The 25,461-nt window shown below is 44.9% G+C and overlaps 1 protein-coding gene across 1 annotated transcript in view; it reads left to right on the top strand.

The window, feature by feature from the left end:
- The window catches only part of LOC133378790 (uncharacterized), a 142,563-nt gene extending 120,403 nt beyond the window's left edge, over positions 1 to 22,160 (top strand). Inside the window, exons 4-6 of the mRNA XM_061613413.1 lie at positions 16,188 to 16,313; positions 18,913 to 20,844; positions 21,987 to 22,160. Coding sequence (XP_061469397.1) covers positions 16,188 to 16,313; positions 18,913 to 20,844; positions 21,987 to 22,160 — 2,232 coding nt within the window. The remainder of the gene's footprint in view (positions 1 to 16,187; positions 16,314 to 18,912; positions 20,845 to 21,986) is intronic.
- Positions 22,161 to 25,461: the final 3,301 nt, after the last annotated feature.

Genomic DNA, 25,461 nt, shown 5'->3' with positions numbered 1-25,461 from the left:
GGGCATACTGCCAAGCGGAGAGAAGTATGTCCTTCCTGTGACCCAACATTTCTCCCAAAGGGCAAGTGGCCAGAATAAAAATAAAGTGGCATTTTGGATGCTGTGGGTCCCCAAATGGAAACCACTGAGAGCCCTTCCCTGCACCTAAAGCTCTCCACTGTTTAGAGAGGTTCTGTTCCAGGCCCTTAGTCCTGCCAATGGCTCAAGAAAACATCATCTCTCTGCACAAAGCTATTTACAGGTCATGAACACCAGCCAAAATCAACCTGGGCAGCTGAGGGGGTAGGATGGATAAAGACCTGTCCTGGCTAATTCTTTTCTTCCATATACTGCAGTGAGCACCAGCGGCATTCCTGTCTTGCATTTTCCAGTCCCAGAGCTTTTCTGCATGATCAGCCAAATGCAAGTCCCAGTCACAATTCAGCTCTCCTCTCATACTGCAACCAATCATTTTCTAGTGATCACAGCTAGGGATGGAACGTCCTGTCAACTTCATCTCTCTCAGTTTCACATTTTTCTAATCTTAAATTCAGTTCTCCACATTTCTGCAGCAATTTATGGTTTTTTTAAAAAAATCTTCTGCAAGTTCTGCAGTATTTTAGTGCAGATTTTTCCTAATAAACACATTTTTGTATGCAGTTTTGACAAATGCACACATTTGTGCAAGCAATTTATCCCATAATGCATTTTTGTATATTATTTTCACCAATCTGATCGTTTTGTGCACACTTTCCCCTAATATTTGCATTTTTGTAAACATTGCTTGGTTGGACAACTGCATCGTAACATTTGGATAAGTGTGAATTTTGAAGGATGGCTGTATTTTGATTCTTATATTATTTCAGAAAGTGCTAACTTGATAAATTTGGCTTTAAATGCGAACTGAATCAAATTTCTCCTCCATCCCTAATAACAACTGCCATGATTCCAATAGGTGGCCCTAGGGACACCATTCTTTCAGCTCCACATCTGCAAGATGGGGATAATGGTACAGGCCTACCTTACAGGATTGTTTTAAAGATGAAGTTAACCATGTATGAGAAAATGTTCTGAAGACTTGAAATGTTGAAAGTTGTTCATATCCTGATAATTGACCCCATGGACAGATATGCACTACAGAGCAGGAAAGGTGGAAAGCGCTGCCTCTAAAGAATTGTGTATATCCAATAGTTGCCAGGAACATTTGCCATATAGTAATCACAAGAGTGATGAATGCATTATTTGGGGAAATTTTTCATTTTCCCCAAATGGAAAACAAACAAACATTGCAGTTGGAGCACTGTGAAAATATGATGTCTGCACAAGAAGCACAACGACGAGGGAAGAAGAGATTCATACTGTGCAAAGAAATTAAGGGAAAATTGACACCTCCTGCGTGAATTGATCACAGCCCTCCATCTCCATATTTGGCCTGAAGAACAATCACATTTGGAGCCTCTGCTTAGCTTACACTGTCTATAGCTGCTCCTCCTGGCTTCCTTTTCCCCGGTTCCTTGGCTGGAATTTGTCCCTGCAACATCTGGAAGAAACTACAAAGAATGCTGCATCCGTGCCCACCTGCTTCCACTTAGGAATAAGGGATTACTTGCCTTTTATTTGAGGGGAAAGAAAAGGTTTAAATCACGACTGTCCCTTTCCCACCTCCCACTGCTTTGGCTCCCCACCCCCCACTTTCTGCAGCACATATGCTAGGATGAGTTCAGGAATGTAGTTTTTACTCCCTGGACCTTCTTTGATTTTCAAAGACCGTGTCAATACTGATCAGTAATTATGTGCACATTTGTTTGCCCAATCAGTGGGATTAAGGATTTTTATTTTATTTCATTGCACTTCCAATTTTATTGCATTTACAAATGATGATAATGGCCTGTGATTGTGTGAACACTGTAGTTTAATTATGAAAAATGGAAATGGACTGCCTTCAAGTCAATTCTGACATGGGGGCCCTATGAATAGGGTTTTCATGGTAAGTGGTATTCAGAGGGGGTTTTACCATTGCCTTTCTCTGAGGCTGAGAGGCAGTGACTGGCCCAAGGTCACCCAGTGAGTTTCATGGCTGTGTGGGGATTTGAACCCTGGTCTCCCAGGTCGTAGTCCAACACTCTAACCACTACACCACACTGGCTCTCATCTTAATTATAATCTGGAATAAATAAGAGCTCAACCCAAGATTATAAGAACACTCTTAGAAACAGGCACTGGAGATATGTGGGAATCATATACCCCTTTGAAACATCCCAATTTCATGCTTGAAAGGCTGGTTGCTGACCTAAGAATTGTGAGCATTTTAAAAAAACCAAGAAATTTTGGGGGAAACATCCTCCCTTTTAGCAGCCAGATTTGGTCTTTGAAAAGGCAGTTAAAGTATGCAAAAGGGTAAATAATCTGCTCGAGGAACGCATCCAAGTGTTGAATCTGGTTTGTGCCCATAATGGTATTAGCAGAACCCTAGATATAGATAATTATTATTCCACATGGCATTACTTTATTATTCAAGTGATCTGGAATCAAATTTTAAACATTATGGTATGGTCCTTGAGTTTCATCCAGGGAGCATTTGCTTTGCCCAGCTCTTCAAAGGAAACACCTCACAATGAGCCAAATGGCACCACCGGGGGATTTGTCCCAGGTGGAGAGCCAGGAAGAATCAAGCAAGGTAAAGTACTCCCCAAGGATTTCAGCCAGCTATCAATCTAGAGGTCCTGAGTGTCATTTTAAAAGCTCCAAAGCAGCAAGAGGCGTTGTAGATGGAGAATCATCATAGAAATGAGGCCGAGCTAAAGATGGAGGATACTTTTTCAGAGTTGAAAGTGCTATTAAAAAGTTACTGTTGCCCCTTATATATAATCTTACCTCTTTTCTTTCCTCTGTTGCAGTGCATGTGCTCTGAGTAGTGTTAATATCTGAACACAGCTAAGCTATACTTCAGCATTATTTTGTGAATGAGCCTTGGGCTTGTGAGGTGCTGTCCTCCCCTCTCTTCTCCTAGTTCAGCTGTGAAGAGATCCTAAGCTTTTGTTTCTGTTTTCAGCTAAGACCAGATTCACACCATACATTTATTCCACTTTAAACAGTCATGGCTTCCCCCAAAGAATCTTGGGAAGGGGAGTTTGTGAAGGGTGCTGAGAGCTGTTAGGGGACCCATATTCCCTTCACAGATCTACAGTTCCCAGAGCTCCCTGGGAAGAGGGATTGACTGTTAAACCACTCTGGCAATTGTAGCTTTGTGAGGGGAATAAGGGGTCTCCTAACAACTCTCAACACCCTTCACAAACTACCCTTCACAAGATTCTTTGCAGAAAGCGTTGACTCTTTAAAGTGGAATAATAGTGGAATAAATGTATGGTGTGAAAGTGACTTAACTCGTTGCCAGGTCCTGCATGAGCCTGCTGGGGGGCTTTTCCTCCCCCCATACTTAAATATGCCTGGTTGTGCTACCTCGCACATCAAGACGCATGCCTGCAATCACCCAAGACTTTAAGTGCCTGCCAGCTGCACATGTGTGCAGGGGTCATGTTGGCTGGGAGAGCAGAGCAGTCCGTGGCCCAATGCTGGTGGGGATTATAGGACAGGAACTTCACCCTCCCAGCCTCAGGAGCCCTAGACTAGTGGCAGGGACCCTCGGCAAGTGCCTGACTTGGTCGCCTGCTGGCACTGGGCCTGATGGTTGCTTGTTGAATCTGAACCTAGACAAACTGTGGTTAGCTTAAATTTGGTTTAGGGAAATAAGCCAACTTCAAAATAGTATAGTAAAGTTTGAGCAAAGTTTTCCTTTTCATTTATTTAAAATATTTCTATGCAGCTGTTCTTTTGCAACCATAATAGATTGGTTCACAATATAAAACTATATAAAGTTCAATAATCAATTATCACTAAAAAAAAAGTCACAATAATGAAAGCATCCGGGACTGGTATTAGTGGTCAGGGAAAGCCAGAGTAAACCGAGATGTCTTTAACTGTCAATAAAAGCACCCCAAATTAGGTGCCTGCCTAATGTCAGTAGAGAGAGCATTCTACATAGTGAGTGCCACAACGGAAAAGGCCTTCCTCTGGATTCCTACCAATCCAACTTCTATCAACTGCGGCGCAGTAAGGAGGGCCCCATCCTCAGACCATAATGACCTGGGTGGCCTATATGGGAGAAGGTGGCCCTGCATATATCCTAGTCCTGATAGCCACATTTATTTGGGGGAGGGATGCTGAAGTAAACAGAATTCTTCTTCATTCTCCTCTGAACTATAGCTGTGAAAGCAGAGAGCAAGTAGTGGGGTCAGACTACTGGGGTTGACTACTTCTTTCCCTATCATTCTTTTTCCCTGCAAAAAAATGCTCTCTCTTTTTCTTCACATAGGGTACTTCCAAGTAAGGAGAGGTGGTTAGAAAAAACAGCAACTTTCCCCATTTTTTATAACAGTAAAATCATCTACCTCCTAAATCTATTTGTCTGAACTTTGGCAGGTTTATTACCTCACTCATTTATGGCCTCAGTTTTCAAACTGATCCTCCCCACAAAGGAGAGAGAATTTGATTTCTATTTTCCCTCCACAAAATGGTTGAGTCTGCCCTTGCAGGAAAACCACTGTACCTGTCTTTGTGAAATTTAGCAGGCTTCATGCCCTCAGAAAGGGTGACCATGCCTGCAATTTGCATCTCATACTGGCAGAAAATAAAAAGTGATTTTCTTTTAAAAAAAAATCAAATGTAAAGGTTCCCTGCAAAAACCCTGCCTGAAATTTGGCAAGTTTAATCCACTATGGAGGATCTTCTTTGCCTGAAAATTTTAACCACTTATGTGAAAAGAAAAAAATGTTATAGTCATTTTTAGATCTTCCATTATAGACAATGGAGGTGAAACAAAACTTCTAATTTACCAGATCAGATACGGACCTGAATAACAAATCAAAATGGAACAATACAGAGCAGATCTGAAACAGACTGGGCTGCTTCCAAACACTACAGATCCAAGTCAAATCTTGTGGTTGCTGCACACCCCTAGTAAATAAAAACTTTATTGATTTCTCTGTTTTCATATACACACACCATTCCATTCTTGTCTCTAGTCAAACAGGTTTTGCAGAGTTCAAAAACGTGCACAAAGCTCAGACATTTTAGATTGTAGATAGCTTTTGAAATTGTGATCTATTCTGTTTTTAGCTTTGTTATATTTTGTTTTGTCTCGCAATTTGTTATACTGACCTGCTGGTTTTTAAGTCGCATTTATATGTTGTATGAATTAATTTTATGCACACTTTTGTACATGACCCTGGAATCTTTTGATGAAGGGTGCTTAAGATATAGGACAGAGTTCTAGGACAAAATAACTGAATGCATCTACAACAATGTCTGTGGCTTCTGAAACAGGGGTGCTAGTTCCAGAGGCTGAAAAGGTTTCTGTGCCTTTAAGTGTTGCACAGAATGGGTTATTCCGCTAGGCAGAGGTTCTTATGCTGCTCTTAAAGGTACAGGAGCCCTCTTGAGATACGGATCTGACTGTGCTTTTCTAAGGAAGGTCCAAACTAGTCCAGCTTTCTTCTCATCTCCTCTCCCCGCCCCCGAGTCCCTTCCTAACTGGGGTCTGACTAATGTTCATTATTTCCTAGCACCCAGTTCTTCAGGGCAAAGGGGCCATCCCTACATCTGTGTACCAAGACAGCCCTGATTAAAAGCCGCATTCCTCACCATTTTGCTTTGAAATCAAGATGGGCTTGCATCACTTCAGGGCTAAACACTGCTCTTTTCTTCCTCTTCCCCACCAACTGGGTTTTCCAAAGCAAAGGAAGCCAATGTCTCATTAGGGTTTTCTCTTTAAACAGGCAGTCATGTGGAGCTAATCAGGATAAACAACAGTCTACAAGTGGTACCAAAAATGGATCATGAGGCAGCATGTAGAGGGTCGAGAAGAAGCAAACAGAAAGGGAGCATGGAAGGGGCACTGTGAAAATACAGAGAATAATAATAATAATAATAATAATAAATAAAATTTTATTTCTAGGCCGCCTATCTGGCCGAATTAATGGCCACTCTAGGCGGCGTACATAGACTAAAATATAACATAGAGTAAAATATAACATATAATACAAAACAACAATAAGTATACTCAATCCAAACCTACCCCCATCATACAAAAATTTAAACTAAATTAGACAGAGATCTCGAATGCCTGCCTAAAAAACCATGTTTTCAATTCTCGGCAGAAGCCTGTCAGGGAGGGGGCATGGCGGAGATCATAAGGCAGAGAGTTCCAGAGGGCGGGGGCCACAATTGAAAATGCCCTCTCTCTGGTCCGCACCAGCTTAGCTGTTTTGACTGGTGGGACCGAGAGAAGGTCTTGGGAGGCTGATCTCGTTTGGCGGCCTATCTGGTGATGCTGAAGGCATTCCTTTAGATAAACTGGACCAAAACCGTGTAGGGCTTTAAAGGTTAAAACCAACACCTTGAATTGGGCCCGGTAAACAACTGGTAGCCAGTGCAGATCTTTAAGTACTGGAGTGATAAGGTCTCGGCGGCGGCTGTTCTTGATCAGACGTGCCGCCGCATTCTGTACCAGCTGTAATTTCCGGACCGTCTTCAAGGGTAGCCCCACGTGGAGCGCATTACAATAGTCTAAGCGAGAGGAGACCAGGGCATGTACCACCCGTGGGAGCAGATGGACAGGGAGGTAGGGTCGCAGCCTTTGTATCAAATGTAATTGATACCAAGCTGCCTGGCTCACCGCCACAACCTGAGCCTCCATGGACAGCTGGGAATCAAGAACAACACCGAGGCTGCGAACCTGGTCCTTCAGGGGCAATCTTACCCCATTCAACACCAGGTCAAAATCACCCAACTTCCTCCTATCTCCCACAAGCAGTACCTCGGTCTTGTCGGGGTTCAGCTTCAGCCTGTTTCCTCCCATCCATTCACTTACGGCCTCCAGGCACTTGGAAATGGTAACCACAGCCATCTCTGGTGAGGACTTAAATGAGAGATAGAGCTGAGTGTCATCTGCATATTGGTGGCACTGCAGCCCAAATCTCCTGATGATGCCCCCCAGCGGCTTTATATAGATGTTGAATAGCATGGGAGAGAGGATAGAACCCTGTGGCACACCACAATTGAGAGGCCAAGGGTCTGAAGCCTCATCTCCCAATGCCACCCGCTGGTGCCTGTCAAAGAGATAGGAACGGAACCACTGTAAAACAGTGCCTCCTATTCCCATTCCCCTCAGGCGATCCAGGAGGATACCGTGGTCAATGGTATCAAAAGCCACTGAGAGGTCCAGGAGGACGAGGAATGTGTGTTCACCTCTGTCCAACGCCCTCCTCAAATCATCCACCACAGCGATCAAGAAGAAAGGACCCACTTGCCATTTTTTATTTGTAAATCATTATTATTATTATTTTTCAAAAGAAGATACATGACGGAATCAGAGGAATTCCAAACAATCTCAGAACGCTCCCATAAAGTATGTCACATACAGGTAGGGGTTTAAAGAAAATTACTTTCCAAAATTCAAGAGTCAAATTCAAAAAAACCCTTGTACAATCCACAATAACAAAGCGAACATAAACAATAAAAAGCCCTGCTGGCAATTTTGACGCAGGAGTGTGGAATGGGAGTGAAATTTGATTCAGTTTGCATGTAAGGGTGAACCTACCTAATTCGCACTTTCCGAAACAATATGTGAAATGAAACTGACTTTTGCACATCTCTGAATTTTTCTGTAAGGTTCTCCAGCCAAGCAACGTATACAAAAAAGGCATACAACAGGGCAGTGGTTCACACCCCATCCACTGGACCACTTGAAAATGGCTGAGGGTCTTGGTGGACCACTTGGTGGTTTTTCTGCCTGTTGTAGCAATTGTAATTCCATAGAATCCAAGCTCTAATACAATAAAGTCAACATAAGAAATAAAAGAAGCAATAGAACTACAATTAAAAATACGTCTGAAGATTCAGTGCAATGGATATGTCCGCTTCCGTCTTTAACCACCAATCCATAGACATGCCGCAGACCAGAGCTTGGAAAAGTTACTTTTTTGAACTACAACTCCCATCAGCCCCAGCCAGCATGGCCACTGGATTGGGCTGATGGGAGTTGTAGTTCAAAAAAGTAACTTTTCCAAGCTCTGCCGCAGACCACCTGAATGAAGGTCATGGACCACTGCTGGCCCTTGGACCTCGGTTTGGAACCCCTGGACTAGGGTAAAGTATGCATAAAATGTATATATTAATGAAAACAAGATGCAAAAGTGCATTATAGGAGGGAAATATGTATATGAGGCAAAATTGCATGCAAGCTTTCGAAGACAATGGTACTAAAACGCTGATGAATTTTCATGGGGTCTTTTAAAAACTAAATAAATCACAAACTGAAATGGAAATGTGGAGAAGTGAAGGTCAGGCTGGAAAAATGTGAAATGGAGAGAACCTGAAAGGGATGGATTCACCCATCTCTTCTCAGGAGACTGGGCTGTAGACATGCTGTATGTCATTGGGGGCTGGTTCTTCTAGGGTTGCCTCCCACCCTGCCCCACTCTCCTGGCAGGGCTGTGCCTCTAACAACTACACCGCAATATATGTAGCTTTTCCTGGCAGGAAGATCAAGGTGAAATAGCTTTGCCATAATCTGTGGGGAACCTCCGGCATGGAGGCCAAACGTAGACCCCAGACTTCTCTAATCGGGCCCTTGGGACTCACCCCGGGCCCCAGCCCTGCTATGAACCCTCCTTGACTGTTTTTGCCTGGCTGGAATGAGCCCCTGAACTCTGAGAATGCCTCTTGCTTGCCTGGCTGGAGGACAGAGAGGGGTGTGTGAGTCTATGTAAAAGTAGCCCACTGTACAAAGGTCAAAAAACACATTCCTTGCCCTGCCCACTTCTGCCTCTGGCCCCGCCCATTACTGGCATGTGGCCCTTGGACATTTACTCAGAAGGGAATGTGCCTTGGACATTTGTTCAGAAGGCTAAAAAAGGTTTCCCATGCCTGGTTTAAAGGCACAGTGACTAGATGTCTCTTTGCCAGCCCCATCAAGCAGCTTTTAGCTGGAAAAGCAGGGTCAAAATACTTAAAGGAAAACAATAAATAACCCAGTTTGCAGAAGAAGGTGATCATCTGGCATCACATTTCGTCTTGCAAAGTCAAACTCAAAGAAACTTTCCCCCTACACTTTTGACCTAGTAGTGGCCCTGCCCAATATGGGATTAGATTTTAATGTATTTGCCATTTTCCCACAAACAGCTGTGCTCACACACGATATACTAAAAAACCTCACAGAGATAATGATCCATGTGTCAGGGCTTGCCATGCCCCCTTGGCTCACTGGGATTCTTGATTGATAGACTGGCATTTTCAGTGCCAGAGCTCAAAATCAGAAAGGCATGTGTATGTAGGTATTAAAATATTTATATCCCACTTTTCCATCCTAGACTAGAACCCTTAAAGCAGCTATGTGCAATCATAATAAAAACAAATAAGCAATAGGACAACAGCAGCCGCCACAAAAAAGAGAAAAAACAACAACAATCATAAATAAGAGAGATATTAAATGATTTAAAAGTGTCCAACTGAAAGGCAGACCTAGTAGCTTTTTTTTAACTGAAACCTAGAGGCACAAAGAAAGGAGCCAGCTAGATCTCATGTGGCAGAGAGTTCCACAGCCTGGGTGCCACTACCAGAATGTCATGTCCCAACTCAAATGGCACTGGAGTACAGAACAAGGCTTCCTCTGCAGACAAAATAAGCAGGCAAGTTCATATTGGCTGAGGTGGTCTTATAGATATCCAGGTCCAAAACTATTTAGGATAGCTGAAGGGCAGCCTCTGAATATGTGATAAGACGAGTGCCTCTGAGCATGTGCAAAAGGCATTTTCCCAATATGGAGTAACCACAGACGAATTCACATGCATCTATGCAAACAGGTACAATATGTCGGATTTGATGACATATCATCCCTGTCCTACCTAGATGCTGTTTGACTGCAGCTTCCCTCAGTCCCAGCATGGCCATAGTCAGACATGATGGGAGTTGTGATCCATCAATATCTAGAGGCCATAGGTTCCCCATCCCTGATCTAGGAGGAGAGGAAAAGGCTTCCATGGCAGAAAGCTGTACTTCCGAGTAGGGCTTGCTAGAGTACCCTTGCCTTTGACTTGGAAACGAAGCCAAGAATTTTATTTATTCACTTAAGACATTTACATATTTATATAAACAAAGCAACAACATTAAGCTGAATAACAAAACAGTTAAAATCAAAACAAATAACACAAATATAAACTGAGACAACTGACCCACACATGTTGAAAGAACGTGGGAGGGTCTGCATAGGACTGTGTGGGTTAACCCCACCCCCTACCACCAATGCATGCATCACTGACCCCTGTTCCATCCACACTCTTGGCTGGCACGTGAAGGGGCTCTACACACATACTGATACACGTGTAGGAGTTCCCCCAGGCAAGGGACCCTGATTAGGTCAGGATCCCCCTTCTCATGGAGAAGATGTTTGCGCATAGATCGGTATGCATGTAGATCCCCTCTGTGTGCTAGCCAAATGCTTGGATGGCCGCTGATGGTGGCAATGGTTGAGATAGGACTAATCCCCCATGTTACACATTATTTAAATGCATGGGGGGGAACTCCCCTAGTGAAAATTTTAATTCCAGGGCTTAAAAAATAGTTATGTAATACAGCATACATATGACACTGCAGCCTAAACGTTTGGGGGACTTCTCCCATTTCATATAGATGTTAAACAGCACGGGGAACAAAATAGACCCCTGTGGAACGCCACAATCCAATGGCCATGGGAAGGAGCAAAAGTCCCCTCACAATACCTTTTGGGTGCATCCCTCTAAGATGGCCCTGAACCACTATCATACAGTGCCTCCAGAGCCCAACCCTGACAGTTGTCCCAGAAGGAAACTGTGCTGGGTGGTACTGGAAGCTGCTGAGAGGTCCAGGAGGACCAACAGGGTAACACTCCCCACTCCATCCTCCAGCATAAATCATCCACAAGGGTGACTGTAGCTGGTTCTGTCCCATAACCAGGCCTTAATTCAGATTGGAATGGATGCAAGTAATTGTTTTGTTGCTTCATGGGCATATATTGCTTATTTCATTTCTGCTTCATAGGGTTTGCATTTCGTTTGCATTTCCCATTGTTTTTAAGTGGAAACAACATAATGTGCCCATAATCAGGGCTGGCACCAAAAGGTGACCAGGTAGGGCCCTGGCTGAGGGTCCCTGCGACCCAGAGGGGCTGCTGAAGGGCCCCTTGTTAGAGTGGAAGAGTAGCACTCCCCTGCCGTGGATCGCAGGGAGGGAGCTTCTAGGCTGTCCGCCCATTCACTCGCTCCACCTACCTCTCTCTTCTGTCTTCTGCTGTTGCGTGCGCTGCACGCGCAGGACTGCCATCAACCAAGATGACGGTGGAGGTTTCTTTAAGGGGCTGATGCCCCTACCTCCATCTTGGTGGCAGACATGTGCGCACGCACATAGCGTACAGCGCATGCGTGCCATTAAGCAAGATGGTGGTGGGGGCATTGTAAATGTACTGCCTTCATGTCGATTCCGACTTATGGCGACCCTATGAATAGTGACTGGCCCAAGGTCACCCAGTGAGCTTCATGGCTATGTGGGGATTCAAACCCTGGTCTCCCAGGCCATAGTCTGCCGCCATCTTGGTTGATGGTAGCCCTGCGTGTGCAATGCACATAGCAATAAGAGACCGGAGAGAGGTAGGTGGAACAGGCAGGAACTGCACGCCTGGGAAGGCTGGTGCCTAAGGGCCCAGTAATGCCTGGTCCCAGCCCTGCTCATAATGTTTACATTTTCTAACAGGATTGGATTAAATCTGCAGGAGAGGCTGAAGCCTGCCAAATTACAGAAAATATTTTCTGAGCTAGGCACATTTATATTTGGAGCATTTAAAAAAGTATCTAACATCTTTCCACCTGGGCTTTGGAACCAAGTATTGCATGAAACTAACATGGAATGTAGAGATATCCTTTGGTAAGATCACTGCAGAATTGTATATTAATATGTGCAGGGTTTGGGGGGTTATCCAGTACCCATCAAAAATTCTGTGGTTAGTCATCCCATTGATTTCAATGCATCTACTCTCAGCACAACTAATTCTGGATGCAAACCAATTATATTTATGCACAACTGGCATAAAGTCACAGAGGATGCAGATTCAAATGGACCATAGGAAAGTGCTTTGCAAATTTTGGGAATGATTCTGAAAACTGCAGGAGTTCACACAGAAGAAGAAGGCAAGACAAAACAACCCCCTTCCTTTCCTAAGACGGGAGAGAAGAGCTGCTCTCTTGAGAACGTAAGGCTTAAAGGGCACTCAAAGCCCCTCCAAAATCACTTCTTTGAAAGAGGAAGAGGACATGAGAAGAAGTGAACTAATTAGGACTCTAGAACTGCAGTCATCAGGATAAGTCGTACCATTAGGCAGAGTAGAGACCGATGGGGGTCAGCCGCAGCAGCAGTCCCCAGGTATTCCTCCTGAGCCCCCAGCCATTGCCCTCTCTTGCCGTGCAACCACTGCGGGGCCCCTAATCTGGCCTTCTGCCTCAGGATGCTATCCCCTCACTGGTGCTGAAGTAAAATTGAGCTGCTCGGTCCAGTTGTATGTGGGATGGAGAGGGGGCACCATCTTGCCCTGTGACTCAGGCAGCAACATTTGTTGGGCCAGCCCTGGCAAGGGAGCAAACACTGTCAGGCATTATCCTTTGGCCTCAGCCCCACCCACCCCGAACTACCTGGCAACTTCCTTATAAGAAAAAGGTACTAGACTTGGCTGGAAATTGGAAATTGCTTCTAAAAGGCAAATACAGCTTTGTTTTGCAAGCACTTCGGTTGCAGATGCCTCCTCTTTGCTGAGTATGTTTCCTGCGTTGTTTTAAAATGGCTATGAAGCACCTCTAATTCATTTCAGATCTAAAGCAATTGCAGGGCCCTTCTGTGGAGCAGACCATGGCAGTAGCCCCCCTAACGTCCCCCCATGCGTTGGCTCTTCTGTACAGAGACTACATATGCATCAGCTATACGCACTTAGGTTTTCTTTTCACTCTTGAAAAGAGTGGGTTGTAGAGTGGGTTTCACAGGGTTGTATCAAGGAATGTTGGAGAATTCCGACAGAAATGGGAGCAGAAATTACTGATGTTTGCTTATTTGTCCTGTGTCCAAAACGGAAATCAATCCAGCAAATGCGATCTGTATTCACTGTTGTTGCTATTGGTTTCAGACTGCAAATAATATGTAATTGATTACGTCCCGCACCCCCACTGGCATTGCATTTCCTTTGCACTGAAAAATGTAATGACAAGATAACGTACGTAATTTATGGAATTAATTACATAAATTATGTAATTTCACCACAGCAGACAGCGAGATGAATAATGTAGTACTTAGCGGAAGACAAACTGCAATGGAACAGAAACAGTGCCGCATGTGACCAATACAGGACTGAACGGAAAGCGATGCCTCCTTGCATTCCTCACTGTTTCCAGTGCTGCCATTCGACTCACACAACAGACTTCCACTTGTGTGACAGAATGTCCCCCTCCTCTTCCCTGCAGCCCCCCCATCCTCAAAATCTGCTCTAGAGGTCTGGTGGATCCTCTGGAGCAGATTTTGGGGGTGCATGGGGAGAAGAGAGGAAGGGAACATCCTGTTGTGTGAGTAGAACTAGGCACATGCAGCGCTCAATACAACTCACAGCTTTTTGTAGGATCTGATTGCATGAAGAAAGCTAGTGTGCATGTGGAGGTCAGTGGTGGGGCCCACTATTGTGATCCACTCCCCACCCCCGTCTCCTGAAGAGGGTGAAGCTGGCTGTTAGTTTCCCATAATCAGAAATTTTTTAATGTTACAGCCATCAGGGGGCACGAGGAAGCATCATCCTCACAGACATGTAAAGTCACTTATATTAATCTCCTGCCAGATCCCTGCTTTTTGGGGCTTTACCTGTGAGCAAACACTGCCCTCTTGTGCCACAAACAGGAATTCTGAATAAATGTGTCTCGGATTCTCTTTCTGCGTGGAGAGACAGAGCCAAGACCTTCTCTCCCCCAGAGCCCCATTGTTGAAAATGATATCCAAAGTAGCCAGGATAAACATCCCAAATGAATTTATATGCACAATGCCTCACTCTTCACAAAAGAATTCAAGATTACAGCCTCCATCCCGGTCCCGCTCTGTATGTCAGAGCTGAGTCCGATCCTCTGGTCTTCATTATATCACAGCTTAAGTCATTTGTCTCTGTGCCTTATTAATACCGTATGCATTCTCAGCAGCATGCAGCATGCATGCAAACAAAGGGAACAGCTCACGAACAAGACATAACACAAAGAGCTGTACAAATGACAAAAGCCAGCTGCCTGCCTTTGAAAAGCACCCACCTCGGTATCTCTCACACAGGGAGACCTCGTTGCTCTTTAGTACTGAAGGATTGTTACAGGAAAGTGCTTCTTTATCCCACAAGTGTGTGTCAATCTATATGTTGTACCTCCTCATCCCACTGTTACCCTCTGACTTTGGCATTCTAGTCACTTAATTCATTTAAACCAACTGTAATCATGCTTTCTCAAAGCACACGCCAACTGGGTGATCCTAAAAGGGTTTTACATCAAGGAAGGGACTCACCCTATGAGGTTCCCAAACATTTTCTAAGGAGAAACCACCAAGAAAATGAAGGATTTTAATTAATAAATTATAACACTTCTCAACAGAGGATTTTGTACGGTAATAGGGCTACTCCAAACAACCTGTTCTTTGAACGTTCATCCTGGTTTGCTTGCACAAAGCTTCCATGGAGGTTGGATTATATCCAGTCTTTTTCTGCACTGTTTTGTCCCTTAGACTTGTGTCCAGGCCTCTGAATAGGTCACAGAATCCAATGTCATTATCATCTGTATCATTATCAGAGTGGGGTTTTCACCTGGTAAACCAAAATCTGGCTTGAACTTTGCAATTCTATTAAACTAAAATAGTGTTCCAAAACAGCTGGTAGGCATAGGTTCGGTTCACCTGTCACGGTAAGCCAAACCATGGATTAGTGCAATCATGTATACATGTGGGTTGCTGGAGTGAAGACTGAGGTTGCTGCACTCCTCCCCTTGTCTTGCTGCTGCAGCGCTACCCAGGGCTGTCATGGTTTGGCTTACTGTTAGGTCCAAACCCAGGCTCATACTTTGTCCCTTCCAGAGAAACCCCAAGCGGTAAACCAAGGACAAACTCTGCATACAGCTCATGGTTTGTCTAGAGTGAGACATACCATGACCCAGGTTAGGAGAAAATGCTAAGCCAAGCCATGGCTTAGTCCTGAGGAGCGCAGCAGCAAACGGACTGCGGGAGGAGTGCAGTGGCTGCAGTCTTTGCTCTGGCAACCCACACATTTGCTTGCTCGTGCTAAGCCAGAGTTTGGCTAACTGTTATGTGCAAACCAGGTCATAATGAACACTGCAATTTCCCATCAAATCCATTGTACTTTACCCAGGTTCTTCAATGACCTCTGCCTCCCCCCATGTTATAGGAACAAGCATTCCCATAGGAACATACGTAGTCAAGCCTATATAATAAGTCAAGCCATTGGTTATCAAGCTCAGTATTATATCTATAGTGACTGGTCATGACTCTCCATAGTTTCAGATTGGGTATATTCCCAGACCTACCTGGAGATGGTGGGGATTGAATTTAGGACCTTTTGCATGCAAAACCGATGCTTTCCCACTTGATCCTCATGTCTTGATCCTCATGAGATTTTAACCCATCCATGCCAAATGTCAGCTAATGATAAGGATAAATAACCCCCTTAGTATGTTGTACCTTCCAAATGTTACTTTCATTGCAGTCACGTAAATATTACCGCCATCTTGACACATATGCACTTGTTGTTTTGCTGTATTCTTGGCCTTATAAGGCAATGTTCTTTTGTAACAGTTTGTGACTGAAATTATGGGATGCAGAGACAGAGCCCAGGCAAAGTGTATAAGTATTCTCTGTTTTTTGCATTTTGGCGCGCTGTTGGCTGAGCTTGACTCCCTAGCGCCTTGCTGCAGCAATAAAACTTTGTTATACCTACCTTGATCTAGTAATGCTTATTGTCAAGGACATCCCTTATCATTTGGCACCCCAGATGGGACACGAGAATAGTGCATTATTGTAGATTGTGGTATTCCACCTCTCTTTGCAAGTGGACTGGCGGGGCAAGGGCCCAGCCGAACGTCACCAACGGGAGCGCGCCGAACGAAGATTTACTGTTCGCCCTGCGGCACGAACGGCTGGCTCCTTCTCCAGCACCTCCGCTAGAGACTAAGGGGGTAAAACAAACTTTCCAGTAAAAGACCGGCCGACACGGGAAGGGACTGATCCACCAACACACAGGAACAGGCGAGTATAGTGGGTCCCTTAGACAGTTCTGGCCAGTCCTTAAGGACTGAAGGGGGGACAAGGCCAGTCCCTCACCTGGAGTCATAGGAAACGGGTTGGTGGGTTTCCTGTTGGCATGAATGGTGAATGAGTGGAGTGAAACGTTCGAAAGTGTGTTGCCCAGTGACGAAAGTCCGGAGTAAAGGTACCTCTGGACCTGGCTAAGCACTAGTGTTTCCCGCTCCTAGTGCCTCTGGCTCCAGGCCAAGTATCACCGAGGACTAGTAAGCGCTGGTGGCGACCACAAATACAGCGGAATTCACTGAGAAAAGAAAAGCCTCTTGTTGACCTCCCCGTAGAGACCCCTTACTCTACGGCGCCTTACACCCGCTTTTGTGTTTACTATCCTAATAGATATTAGGAATAGGCAGGATGGGAAAAGGGCAGAGTACTCCCTTAGATGTGGCCACTGCCCAGTTTAAAAATTACTTTGACCAGACAAAATGTAACCTGAATACAATGAAGACCAAATGTGAGGAAACATGGCCTAACATGGCCCCTAGTTTCATTTGGTGGCCACCGGAAGGAACCTTTTATGTACTGGCCGTCGCAAGACTGTTTAACTATGTGATAGTTGATACAAATCCGGGAATACTGCCTGATGATGCCGGCTACGCTCTAGGCTGGTTGGAACTGAGTAAACACCCGCCCAGAACAGTTAAGGCCATCCAGAAGAAAGAAGGTGATGGACCTGCCAGATTGATGATAGCGCAGTGTAAAAACCAACCAGAAAAAAAGAAAGTCAAGACCACTGGTGTTGGAAGATTCCCGGCCCCCTGAATTACTACCACCATATGTGGCAAATACTGCGAGGCCCCAGCCCCCCGAGAATTCTGACAGAGATCAAGAACCAGATTCAACCCAGCCGAATGATAATTCCAGTGATTCTCCACTCTGTCTATATCCAGAACTCTCGCAGCTGTCTGTTGACATACGGCCTATCGTGCCATCTGCCCCGCCTGAAGTTCAAAGACTTACCCCCGTGCAGACTAGAAACCAAAGCCGTAGAAGGAATACTGACAGCGCCAGTTCGAGTTACGGCGGGAATAGTACCCCAGACTGATGACAATGGACAAGTACAAGGAATAGTAGTGGAAACTCGGTCTTACGTGCCCTTTTCAACTGCAGATTTATTAAACTGGAAAAATCATGGTCCCTCTTATGAAGCAGATACAAAGAAATTCATTGACATGCTGGAAGGCATAATTCAGGCTCAAAACCCAACATGGACAGATATTCAGCAATTAGAGGCATATTTGTTTACAAGTGAGCAGCGTCGCACTATCCAGGACAACATGGAGAGTGCCGTACGACAGGCAGCTACAGCCGCAAATCAAGCTGATCCGTCAATCTGGGTAAGGGAAAGAGCCCCACTCACCAATCCGAATTGGGGTCTAAATACAGCCGCAGGACAGGCTGCCCAGGCAGACTATCAAGCGCTCTTCCTAGAAGCAGTGAAGAAAGGGAAGAAGAAGTTGATGAATATGCAGAAAATTCATGATGTGGTCCAGAAGAGGGAAGAAACACCCGGCGATTTCTTGGAAATTGCAGGAAGCATACCGAAAATACAGTCCCCTAGACCCTGAAGAGGAAGGGAATAGGTCTATCATAGTAATGAGTTTTGTGGCACAGTCAGCTCCTGATATCCGGAAGAAATTGCAAAAGACCGAGGGGTTTGAGGGAATGACCCTATCACAATTAAAGGCTATAGCGGACAGGGTATATACCAACCGGGACGCCGAGGAAGCTAAGGAAAAAGATAGGAGAATGAAGGACAAAGCATGTTTACTGGCTGCAGCATTGCAAGGGACAGCTGGGCCAATTAGAGGAAGAGGCAGGGGCATGGATAGAGGAAGAGGAAAGAGGAACATGGACCGTCCAGTTTTGGATCGGAACCAGTGTGCATACTGTAAGGGATTTAATCATTGGAAAAATGAATGCCCAGAAAGAAATCAGAATAGTCAACGGCGAATGGAAGCTGAAGGAACCATGACGGAGATCAGAGGGATGCTCCGGGAACAAGGAAGGCAACAGGGAATAGGACACAGAGGGAGAGGCAGAGGCGAAGGAATTCAGAGAGGAGAAGAGGACGGATTATACCCTGTCCAACCTTAGGGAGGCCTACGGGCAAACCCCCCTGAGCCCGTATTGGAAATGGAGATTGGGGGAGTAACAGTCGCAGGACTAGTAGATTCAGGGGCCCAACGGTCAGTTTTAAATCAACCCCTTGGGAGTTGTAGCAAACATACAACTCCCATCATCGGAGCATCAGGGAAGTCTGTCTTGGCAATTAATTTAAAGGGGCAACCAGTGGCAATTGGATCTCAAGTACTTTTCCATGAATTTTTGTATATGCCCGAGTGTCCTGTCCCTCTTATTGGAAGGGATCTTCTGTGTAAAATGCAAGCTACCCTGGAATTCAGCCCTTCGGGCCAGGTGAAGATGAGTACCCCCGCCACAGAATTACCCGTACTGTTATGTCCAATACAGGAGGCCTGGAGATGTTATACATCAGTGTGTGTCGTGAGGGAAAGGACGTCTGAAGAGTGGGAACTGATACAATCTGTACCTGGGGTGTGGGCTGAGAACAACCCATCAAGTTTAGCAGTACGTGCAGAACCAGTCCGAATTACCCTGAAACCTCAAGCCAGCCCTATACAACTTAAGCAGTACCCAATTCCAAGTGAGGCCAGAGAACCAATTCAACATCACCTTAACAGGCTGATGGAGTTAGGGGTGCTGACAAGTATTACTTCTGCATGGAACACACCTTTGCTGCCTGTTAAGAAGCCAGGGACAGAAGGCGATTATCGTCCAGTACAGGACTTGAGGGCAGTAAATGAATCCGTTATATCCATGACCCCTATAGTACCTAACCCCTACACTTTGTTGGGAAGAATACCTGGAGGGAGTACTATCTACACAGTAATTGATCTGAAAGACGCGTTCTTCAGTATACCGTTGGCTGAAGAAGCAATACCTTTGTTTGCCTTTACTTGGGAAGATGTCCAAACAGGAGTTACTAGCCAGTACTCTTGGACCCAGCTGCCCCAAGGGTTCTGCCACTCCCCATCTATTTTTAGCCAGCAGTTGAATAAAGACTTGATCAGCTGGCAGGAGGAAAATGGGCCCTTGTTAATTTATGTGGATGATATTTTGCTCCCCAGTCCAGACTTTGATACTTGTTGGAAATATTCCAAATCTTTGTTGCAAACCTTGGAGGCCCTGGGTTACCGGGCAAGTCAGAAGAAGGCCCAGATCTGTCAGCTGGAAGTAGAATATTTAGGATTTATAATCCAGAAGGACCAAAGGTACCTTAGTCCAGCTCGTACTGCTGCAATACGTTCACTACCGAGACCTGAAACTAAGAAAGAGCTCCGTACATTGTTAGGAATGGCCGGGTATTGCAGGATATGGATTCTGGACTATGCCACCATTACAAAACCATTATATTCCATGTTACAAGAATGGAGGCCAGAAACTGCCCCTTTAGATTGGGAGCCCTCCCACGTTGCGAGCCTGGAAAAACTGAACAATGCCCTGCTAAACCCACCAGCATTAGGGATACCCGATACGACAAGACCATTCAAACTATTTGTGGATGATAGAAGAGGAGTTGCGGTGGGAATGCTGACCCAAGCCTTGGGCTCCTGGGAACGCCCCGTGGCGTATCTAAGTAAGAAATTGGACCCCGTAAGCCAAGGCTGGCCAAGCTGCTTGAGGAGCATTGCGGCTACATCCTTGTTGTTAACTGAAGCATTGAAACTCACCTTCGGGCAAACCATTCAAGTGACTGCATCAAACTCCATTCGAAATCTGCTGGAAAAACAAGGGCCAAAATGGATGACGAGTTCCCGTTTAATTAAATATACTGCCCAGTTGTGTGAAAATCCAAACGTGATTGTACAGGATAGGGCAACATTGAATCCAGCTACATTAATGCCAGTGCCAGAGCAAGAGCCAGTACACGATTGTGAAGAAATAATGACTAAAGTGTTCTCCAGTAGACCGGACCTAAAAGATCAGCCATTAAGGAAGGGACGATCCCTATTCTGCGACGGAAGTAGTTACTTACAGCAAGGGACTAAAGTAGCAGGATACGCAGTAGTGGAACAAGGAGGACATATAGTCCGGCATGGCAAGCTGCCCCCAGGAACTTCGGCTCATAAAGCTGAAATTATAGCACTTACTGAAGCCCTACGTGAAGGAGCAGGACAGGAAGTGACAATCTATACAGATAGTAAAAACGCTTTCCTCACCTTGCAAGTGCATGGAGCCCTGTATAAGGAAAGAGGATTCCTCACCTCTGAAGGAAGGCCTATAGCGTACGCACATGAAATCAGGGCACTCTTAGATGCAGTGTGGAAGCCTAGGAAAGTGGCTGTGGTACATTGTAGGGCTCATAAAAGACAGGATGGTCCGGTCCATCAAGGAAATGCTCAGGCCGATAAAGCAGCTAAGTCTGCAGCTCTTAAAGCCCCCCTGTTGCCAGGAGTTTTGCTCACCTGTATTATGTAGAAGTTCCCACGGATGTGGGAAGTCCTGTCTACACTCCAGAGGAAAAAAGAGAAGCTCAAGATTATAGTTACCGGGATGTGAGTGGATGGAAAGTCTTGCCTGACGGTTGTGTCTGGATACCTCAAAATTTGGCTCATCCTATAGTTTCCAAGGTTCACCAACAATGCCACCTGGGAAAGATAGCTCTGGAAACGTTGTTAAAGAAATGGTATTATATTGACCATATATCTAAATGGTGTGATATAATCACCAAAGAATGCCTTACCTGTGCACAAGTGAATCCTCGCCGCGGACCAAATCTGACCCCAGGAGCCATACTGAAGGGCACTAGGCCCTTTCAAGTGATTCAGGTTGACTACAGCCATATGCCAGCCGCTTGTGGACTAAAGGTATTGCTCGTTGCTGTTTGTACCTACACTGGATGGATAGAGGCTAAACCAGCAACAGGAGAGGCAGCAGCTGTAGTGTCAAAATTTATTTTGGAAGAAATTATTCCTCGATATGGTCTACCAATACAAATCAATTCTGATAACGGACCAGCGTTTGTAAATACTCTAGTGAATAGTCTATCAACGGCATTAGGGTTGACTTGGAAGTTACACTGTGCATGGCGACCACAGAGTAGTGGAATGGTTGAGAGGGCAAATCAGACCATCAAGGCTCATCTCACTAAGTTATGCATAGAGACTAAAGAAAAATGGCCTCAGCTGTTACCATTAGCCTTATTACACGCCAGATGCACCCCACGAAGCTCAGGCTACACTCCGTATGAATTAATGTATGGCAGACCACCACCTCTGCCAACTGGAGTTGAGGTATTGGAAGACCATGGACAAGTACGCCTTCAGAAACAGCTGCAGGCTCTGAATAGGATTGTTGGACAATTACAACAGTATACTGATCCCAGTCCATTACAAGTTACAACTAACATGCACGCCTTTGAGCCAGGGGATTTAGTGTGGGTCAAGGTATGGGATGATAAACCATTGCAGCCTAAGTGGAAAGGTCCATTTGCAGTAATAATGGTTACTCCCACGTCCTTGAAGGTTGAAGGGCAGACTCCATGGATTCACTGGACCAGAGTGAAATCAGCAGCGAATCCAGAATGGGAAGTAGTAACCAACACACCAGGGGCGTTGCGGATGAGGATCCGGAAGCGTGCCACTACTGGAAGCAGGGACATGACGGGAGAAGCCTCCTCGGGACCGGCAACCGAGTGAGCGAAACCACAGAGGGTGCTGCATCCCCTACTTACCCGGAAGAAGTAGTGGGACACCGCCCAAAGATCCAGATCTGTCCAGAAATAGCAATTATGTCCTGTTGTAAATTGTCTTATGTGATCATTTTGTTTCAGTTCTTAGTTCTTTTGATTCTGATATTGTTTCCCCCTTACTGTCAAGCATTTGAACCCCCAGGCATGTGTCAAAATTGCCAAGAAAATACCTTTCTAACATTGGTAAATCAAGTGGCAAAAGAATTTAATTTGTCAAATTGCTGGATTTGTGGAAATCCTCAGGGGTTTCCTCAATGGCCGTGGATGGCAATCCCCTTAAACCCTAAATGGTTGTTAAGCAACAAGAGTGATGTTCATAATGGAAGTGACCTTTGGACTACTAATCACAATTGGGAAGTCCGCTGGAATCCTGGAGGTCATTATTGCATACAACAGAATTTGTCGGAGGGGGTCTTGGTCGGAAAATCATATTGCAATTGGACTATGCAATGGGAACAATTTTGTGTTATTGTCTACTGTCCCATTACGGATTGTAGCAAAGAAGTGCATAGGTGGAATCAAACCCATATTCAATTGAAAAATGGTACTTGGTGTGTCTGTACTCCTGGTAGTGATAATCCACTTATAAACTGTGATGTGGTATGTGATGCAGCAAATTCCACCACTTTGTTATGTCAGTTGCATAACTGTACCTTAGATCAAATACTTGAGGATTGGGCCTGGCAATGGCGCCATCCAAATGGAACCGTAGTAATGGGGTTCAGTCAATACTGGAGTATAGTAAATGATACCAGGACTGGTAGAAGTTGTAAATTTAATAACTCCACAGGAATATGGAAATGTACACTTCAGGGGACAAAGGCGGCATTGCTGACAGGGCCATTGGGGAATAAGGATACAAAATATTTCTCATATGAACATCGAGCTCCACAATTACCTGACTCAATCCGATATGCCCTAAAAGGACACTACTGGATATGCGGTCATAAAGATATGCCATCCTGCCAGTAAATTGGACAGGTACCTGTTATGTAGGAATCATTCAACCCATGTACACCTTAAAAGGGGGAAATCTAAATCCCTTAGTTCCAGTGTTTGCTGATGACAAAGATGCTCGGAGAAAGCAGACCATAGATACAAGTATAGCCAAAGGTCAGGGAAATGATTGGGAGGACGAATGGCCACCCGAAAGAATCATTGCCACTTATGATCCTGCGTCCTGGGCACAGGATGGTATGTGGGGCTATAGGACTCCTATTTATATATTGAACCGTCTCATCGGGTTGCAGGCGGTAGTGGAAATAATCACAAATCAGACTGCTGGAGCGCTGGATCTCCTAGCAGACCAATCCACTCAAATGAGGGAAGGTATTTTGCAGAATCGTTTAGCCCTGGATTATTTATTGGCTAAAGAGGGTGGAGTTTGCAAATTGTTAAATCTGACAGAATGTTGCTTAAAGATTGACAACAATGGGCAGGCTGTAAAAGATCTTACAAATAAGATGAAGAAACTCGCCCATGTACCCATACAAACCTGGAAGGGAATAGATTTAGGTGATTGGAGTTCGTGGTTCAATTGGTTTGGAGGATTGAAAGGGTTAATAGGTATTGTCACTGTATTATTATTATGTTTGTTGTTGCCATGTGTTTTGTCAGTAATCGTAAATCGCTTTAAAAGTATAATTTTAGGTACAGTGGAAAACCAGGTAGCCCGACAGATGGTGTTACAAGCCAACCGATATCAGCCAGTACCTCAAGAAGAAGAAGAAAAAAATCATTTGTAGTACAGTATTGTGTAATACTTTAATTATTAAAAATAAGAAGTTAAAGTATTAAAGGGGGGAATGATAAGGATAAATAACCCCCTTAGTATGTTGTACCTTCCAAATGTTACTTTCATTGCAGTCACGTAAATATTACCGCCATCTTGACACGTATGCACTTGTTTTGCTGTATTCTTGGCCTTATAAGGCAATGTTCTTTTGTAACAGTTTGTGACTGAAATTATGGGATGCAGAGACAGAGCCCAGGCAAAGTGTATAAGTATTCTCTGTTCTTTGCATTTTGGCACGCTGTTGGCTGAGCTTGACTCCCTAGCGCCTTGCTGCAGCAATAAAACTTTGTTATACCTACCTTGATCTAGTAATGCTTATTCTCAAGGACATCCCTTATCACTAAGACAACCATAACACAACAAAAGAGGTGAAATGCTGCACAAGCGTGAGTGACTTATCCCCAGAGCCTTTCCTTGGTGTAAAGTGTTGCTGTAATGTTTCGGAGGATAACATACTCATGCACCTTTACATAAAGCAAGTTGTTGAAAAGTTGCAGTGCAAATGGAACTGACCAGAATTCAAACAAGCCGGCAGATTTTCAATGATAATATGTTGAATTCTGCTGCTCAGAGATAAAAGAATTTAGGGATATGATATATCCATTCAAAAAAGTGTTGTGAGTGAATTCTGATCTGAACAGGGTGGTTCATGACAGATGCTATTGGAGGTCGCTGATTCATTGGGTTGTCATAAGTCGTAATCGACTTGAAGGCACAGAACAGCAACAAATGGGTGAATTCTAGAGAGACCCCCTCCCACCTTTTACACATTTTTTAATGCAAGGAGGATTATGCAGAAAAGCCTTCAGCCGCTTCTTTAAGCAAACGAGGGCTCAGTATTTGGAGGCATCAACTTCTATAGCAGGGGTGGCTACCCTGTGGCTCTCCAGAGGTTGTTGGACTGAAACGCCCGTAACCTTTACCTGGCTGGGGCTGATGGGAGTTGGAGTCTAGCAACATCCAGATGGCCACAGGTTCCCCATCCTTGTTCGAAACAACACTGGAAGCTGCCTTACACTGAGTCAAAGCATTGGTCTGCCTAGCCCAGTATTGTCTACACTGACTGGCAGTGGCTCTCCAGAGTTTCTGACAGGGTGTCTTTCCCAGCCTTAATCTGGAGATGTTGGGAACTGAACCTGGACCAACTGCATGCAAAGCAGATGCTCTCCCGCTGAGCTATAGCTCTATGGAATTGTACTTGCGGAGGTCAAGCCTCACCACAAAGAATGCATGTGTAAGGATGCAGATGGGCAGAGAGAGATGGCTAAGAAGGCAGGAATGGGCTGGAGAAAGAGAGGAGAGATGGGTTAGGGCCAAACTAGACATGACATTCAATGCATCCTTGCATTTAATGTGCAGGTCTCTTTAAATGCAGGAAATTCCCTCCCAATGCAAGTATCAGCTTCAGAGGAGGGACTTTCCTCGGAATCAAAAGGTTAAATCCCCCCATTGT

The sequence above is a fragment of the Rhineura floridana genome, chromosome 3 (assembly GCF_030035675.1).
Source record: "Rhineura floridana isolate rRhiFlo1 chromosome 3, rRhiFlo1.hap2, whole genome shotgun sequence".
In the NCBI taxonomy this organism is placed as follows: domain Eukaryota; kingdom Metazoa; phylum Chordata; class Lepidosauria; order Squamata; family Rhineuridae; genus Rhineura; species Rhineura floridana.
Note: the sequence above shows the minus strand (reverse complement) of the source record. Positions and strands in the feature narration are given on the sequence as shown.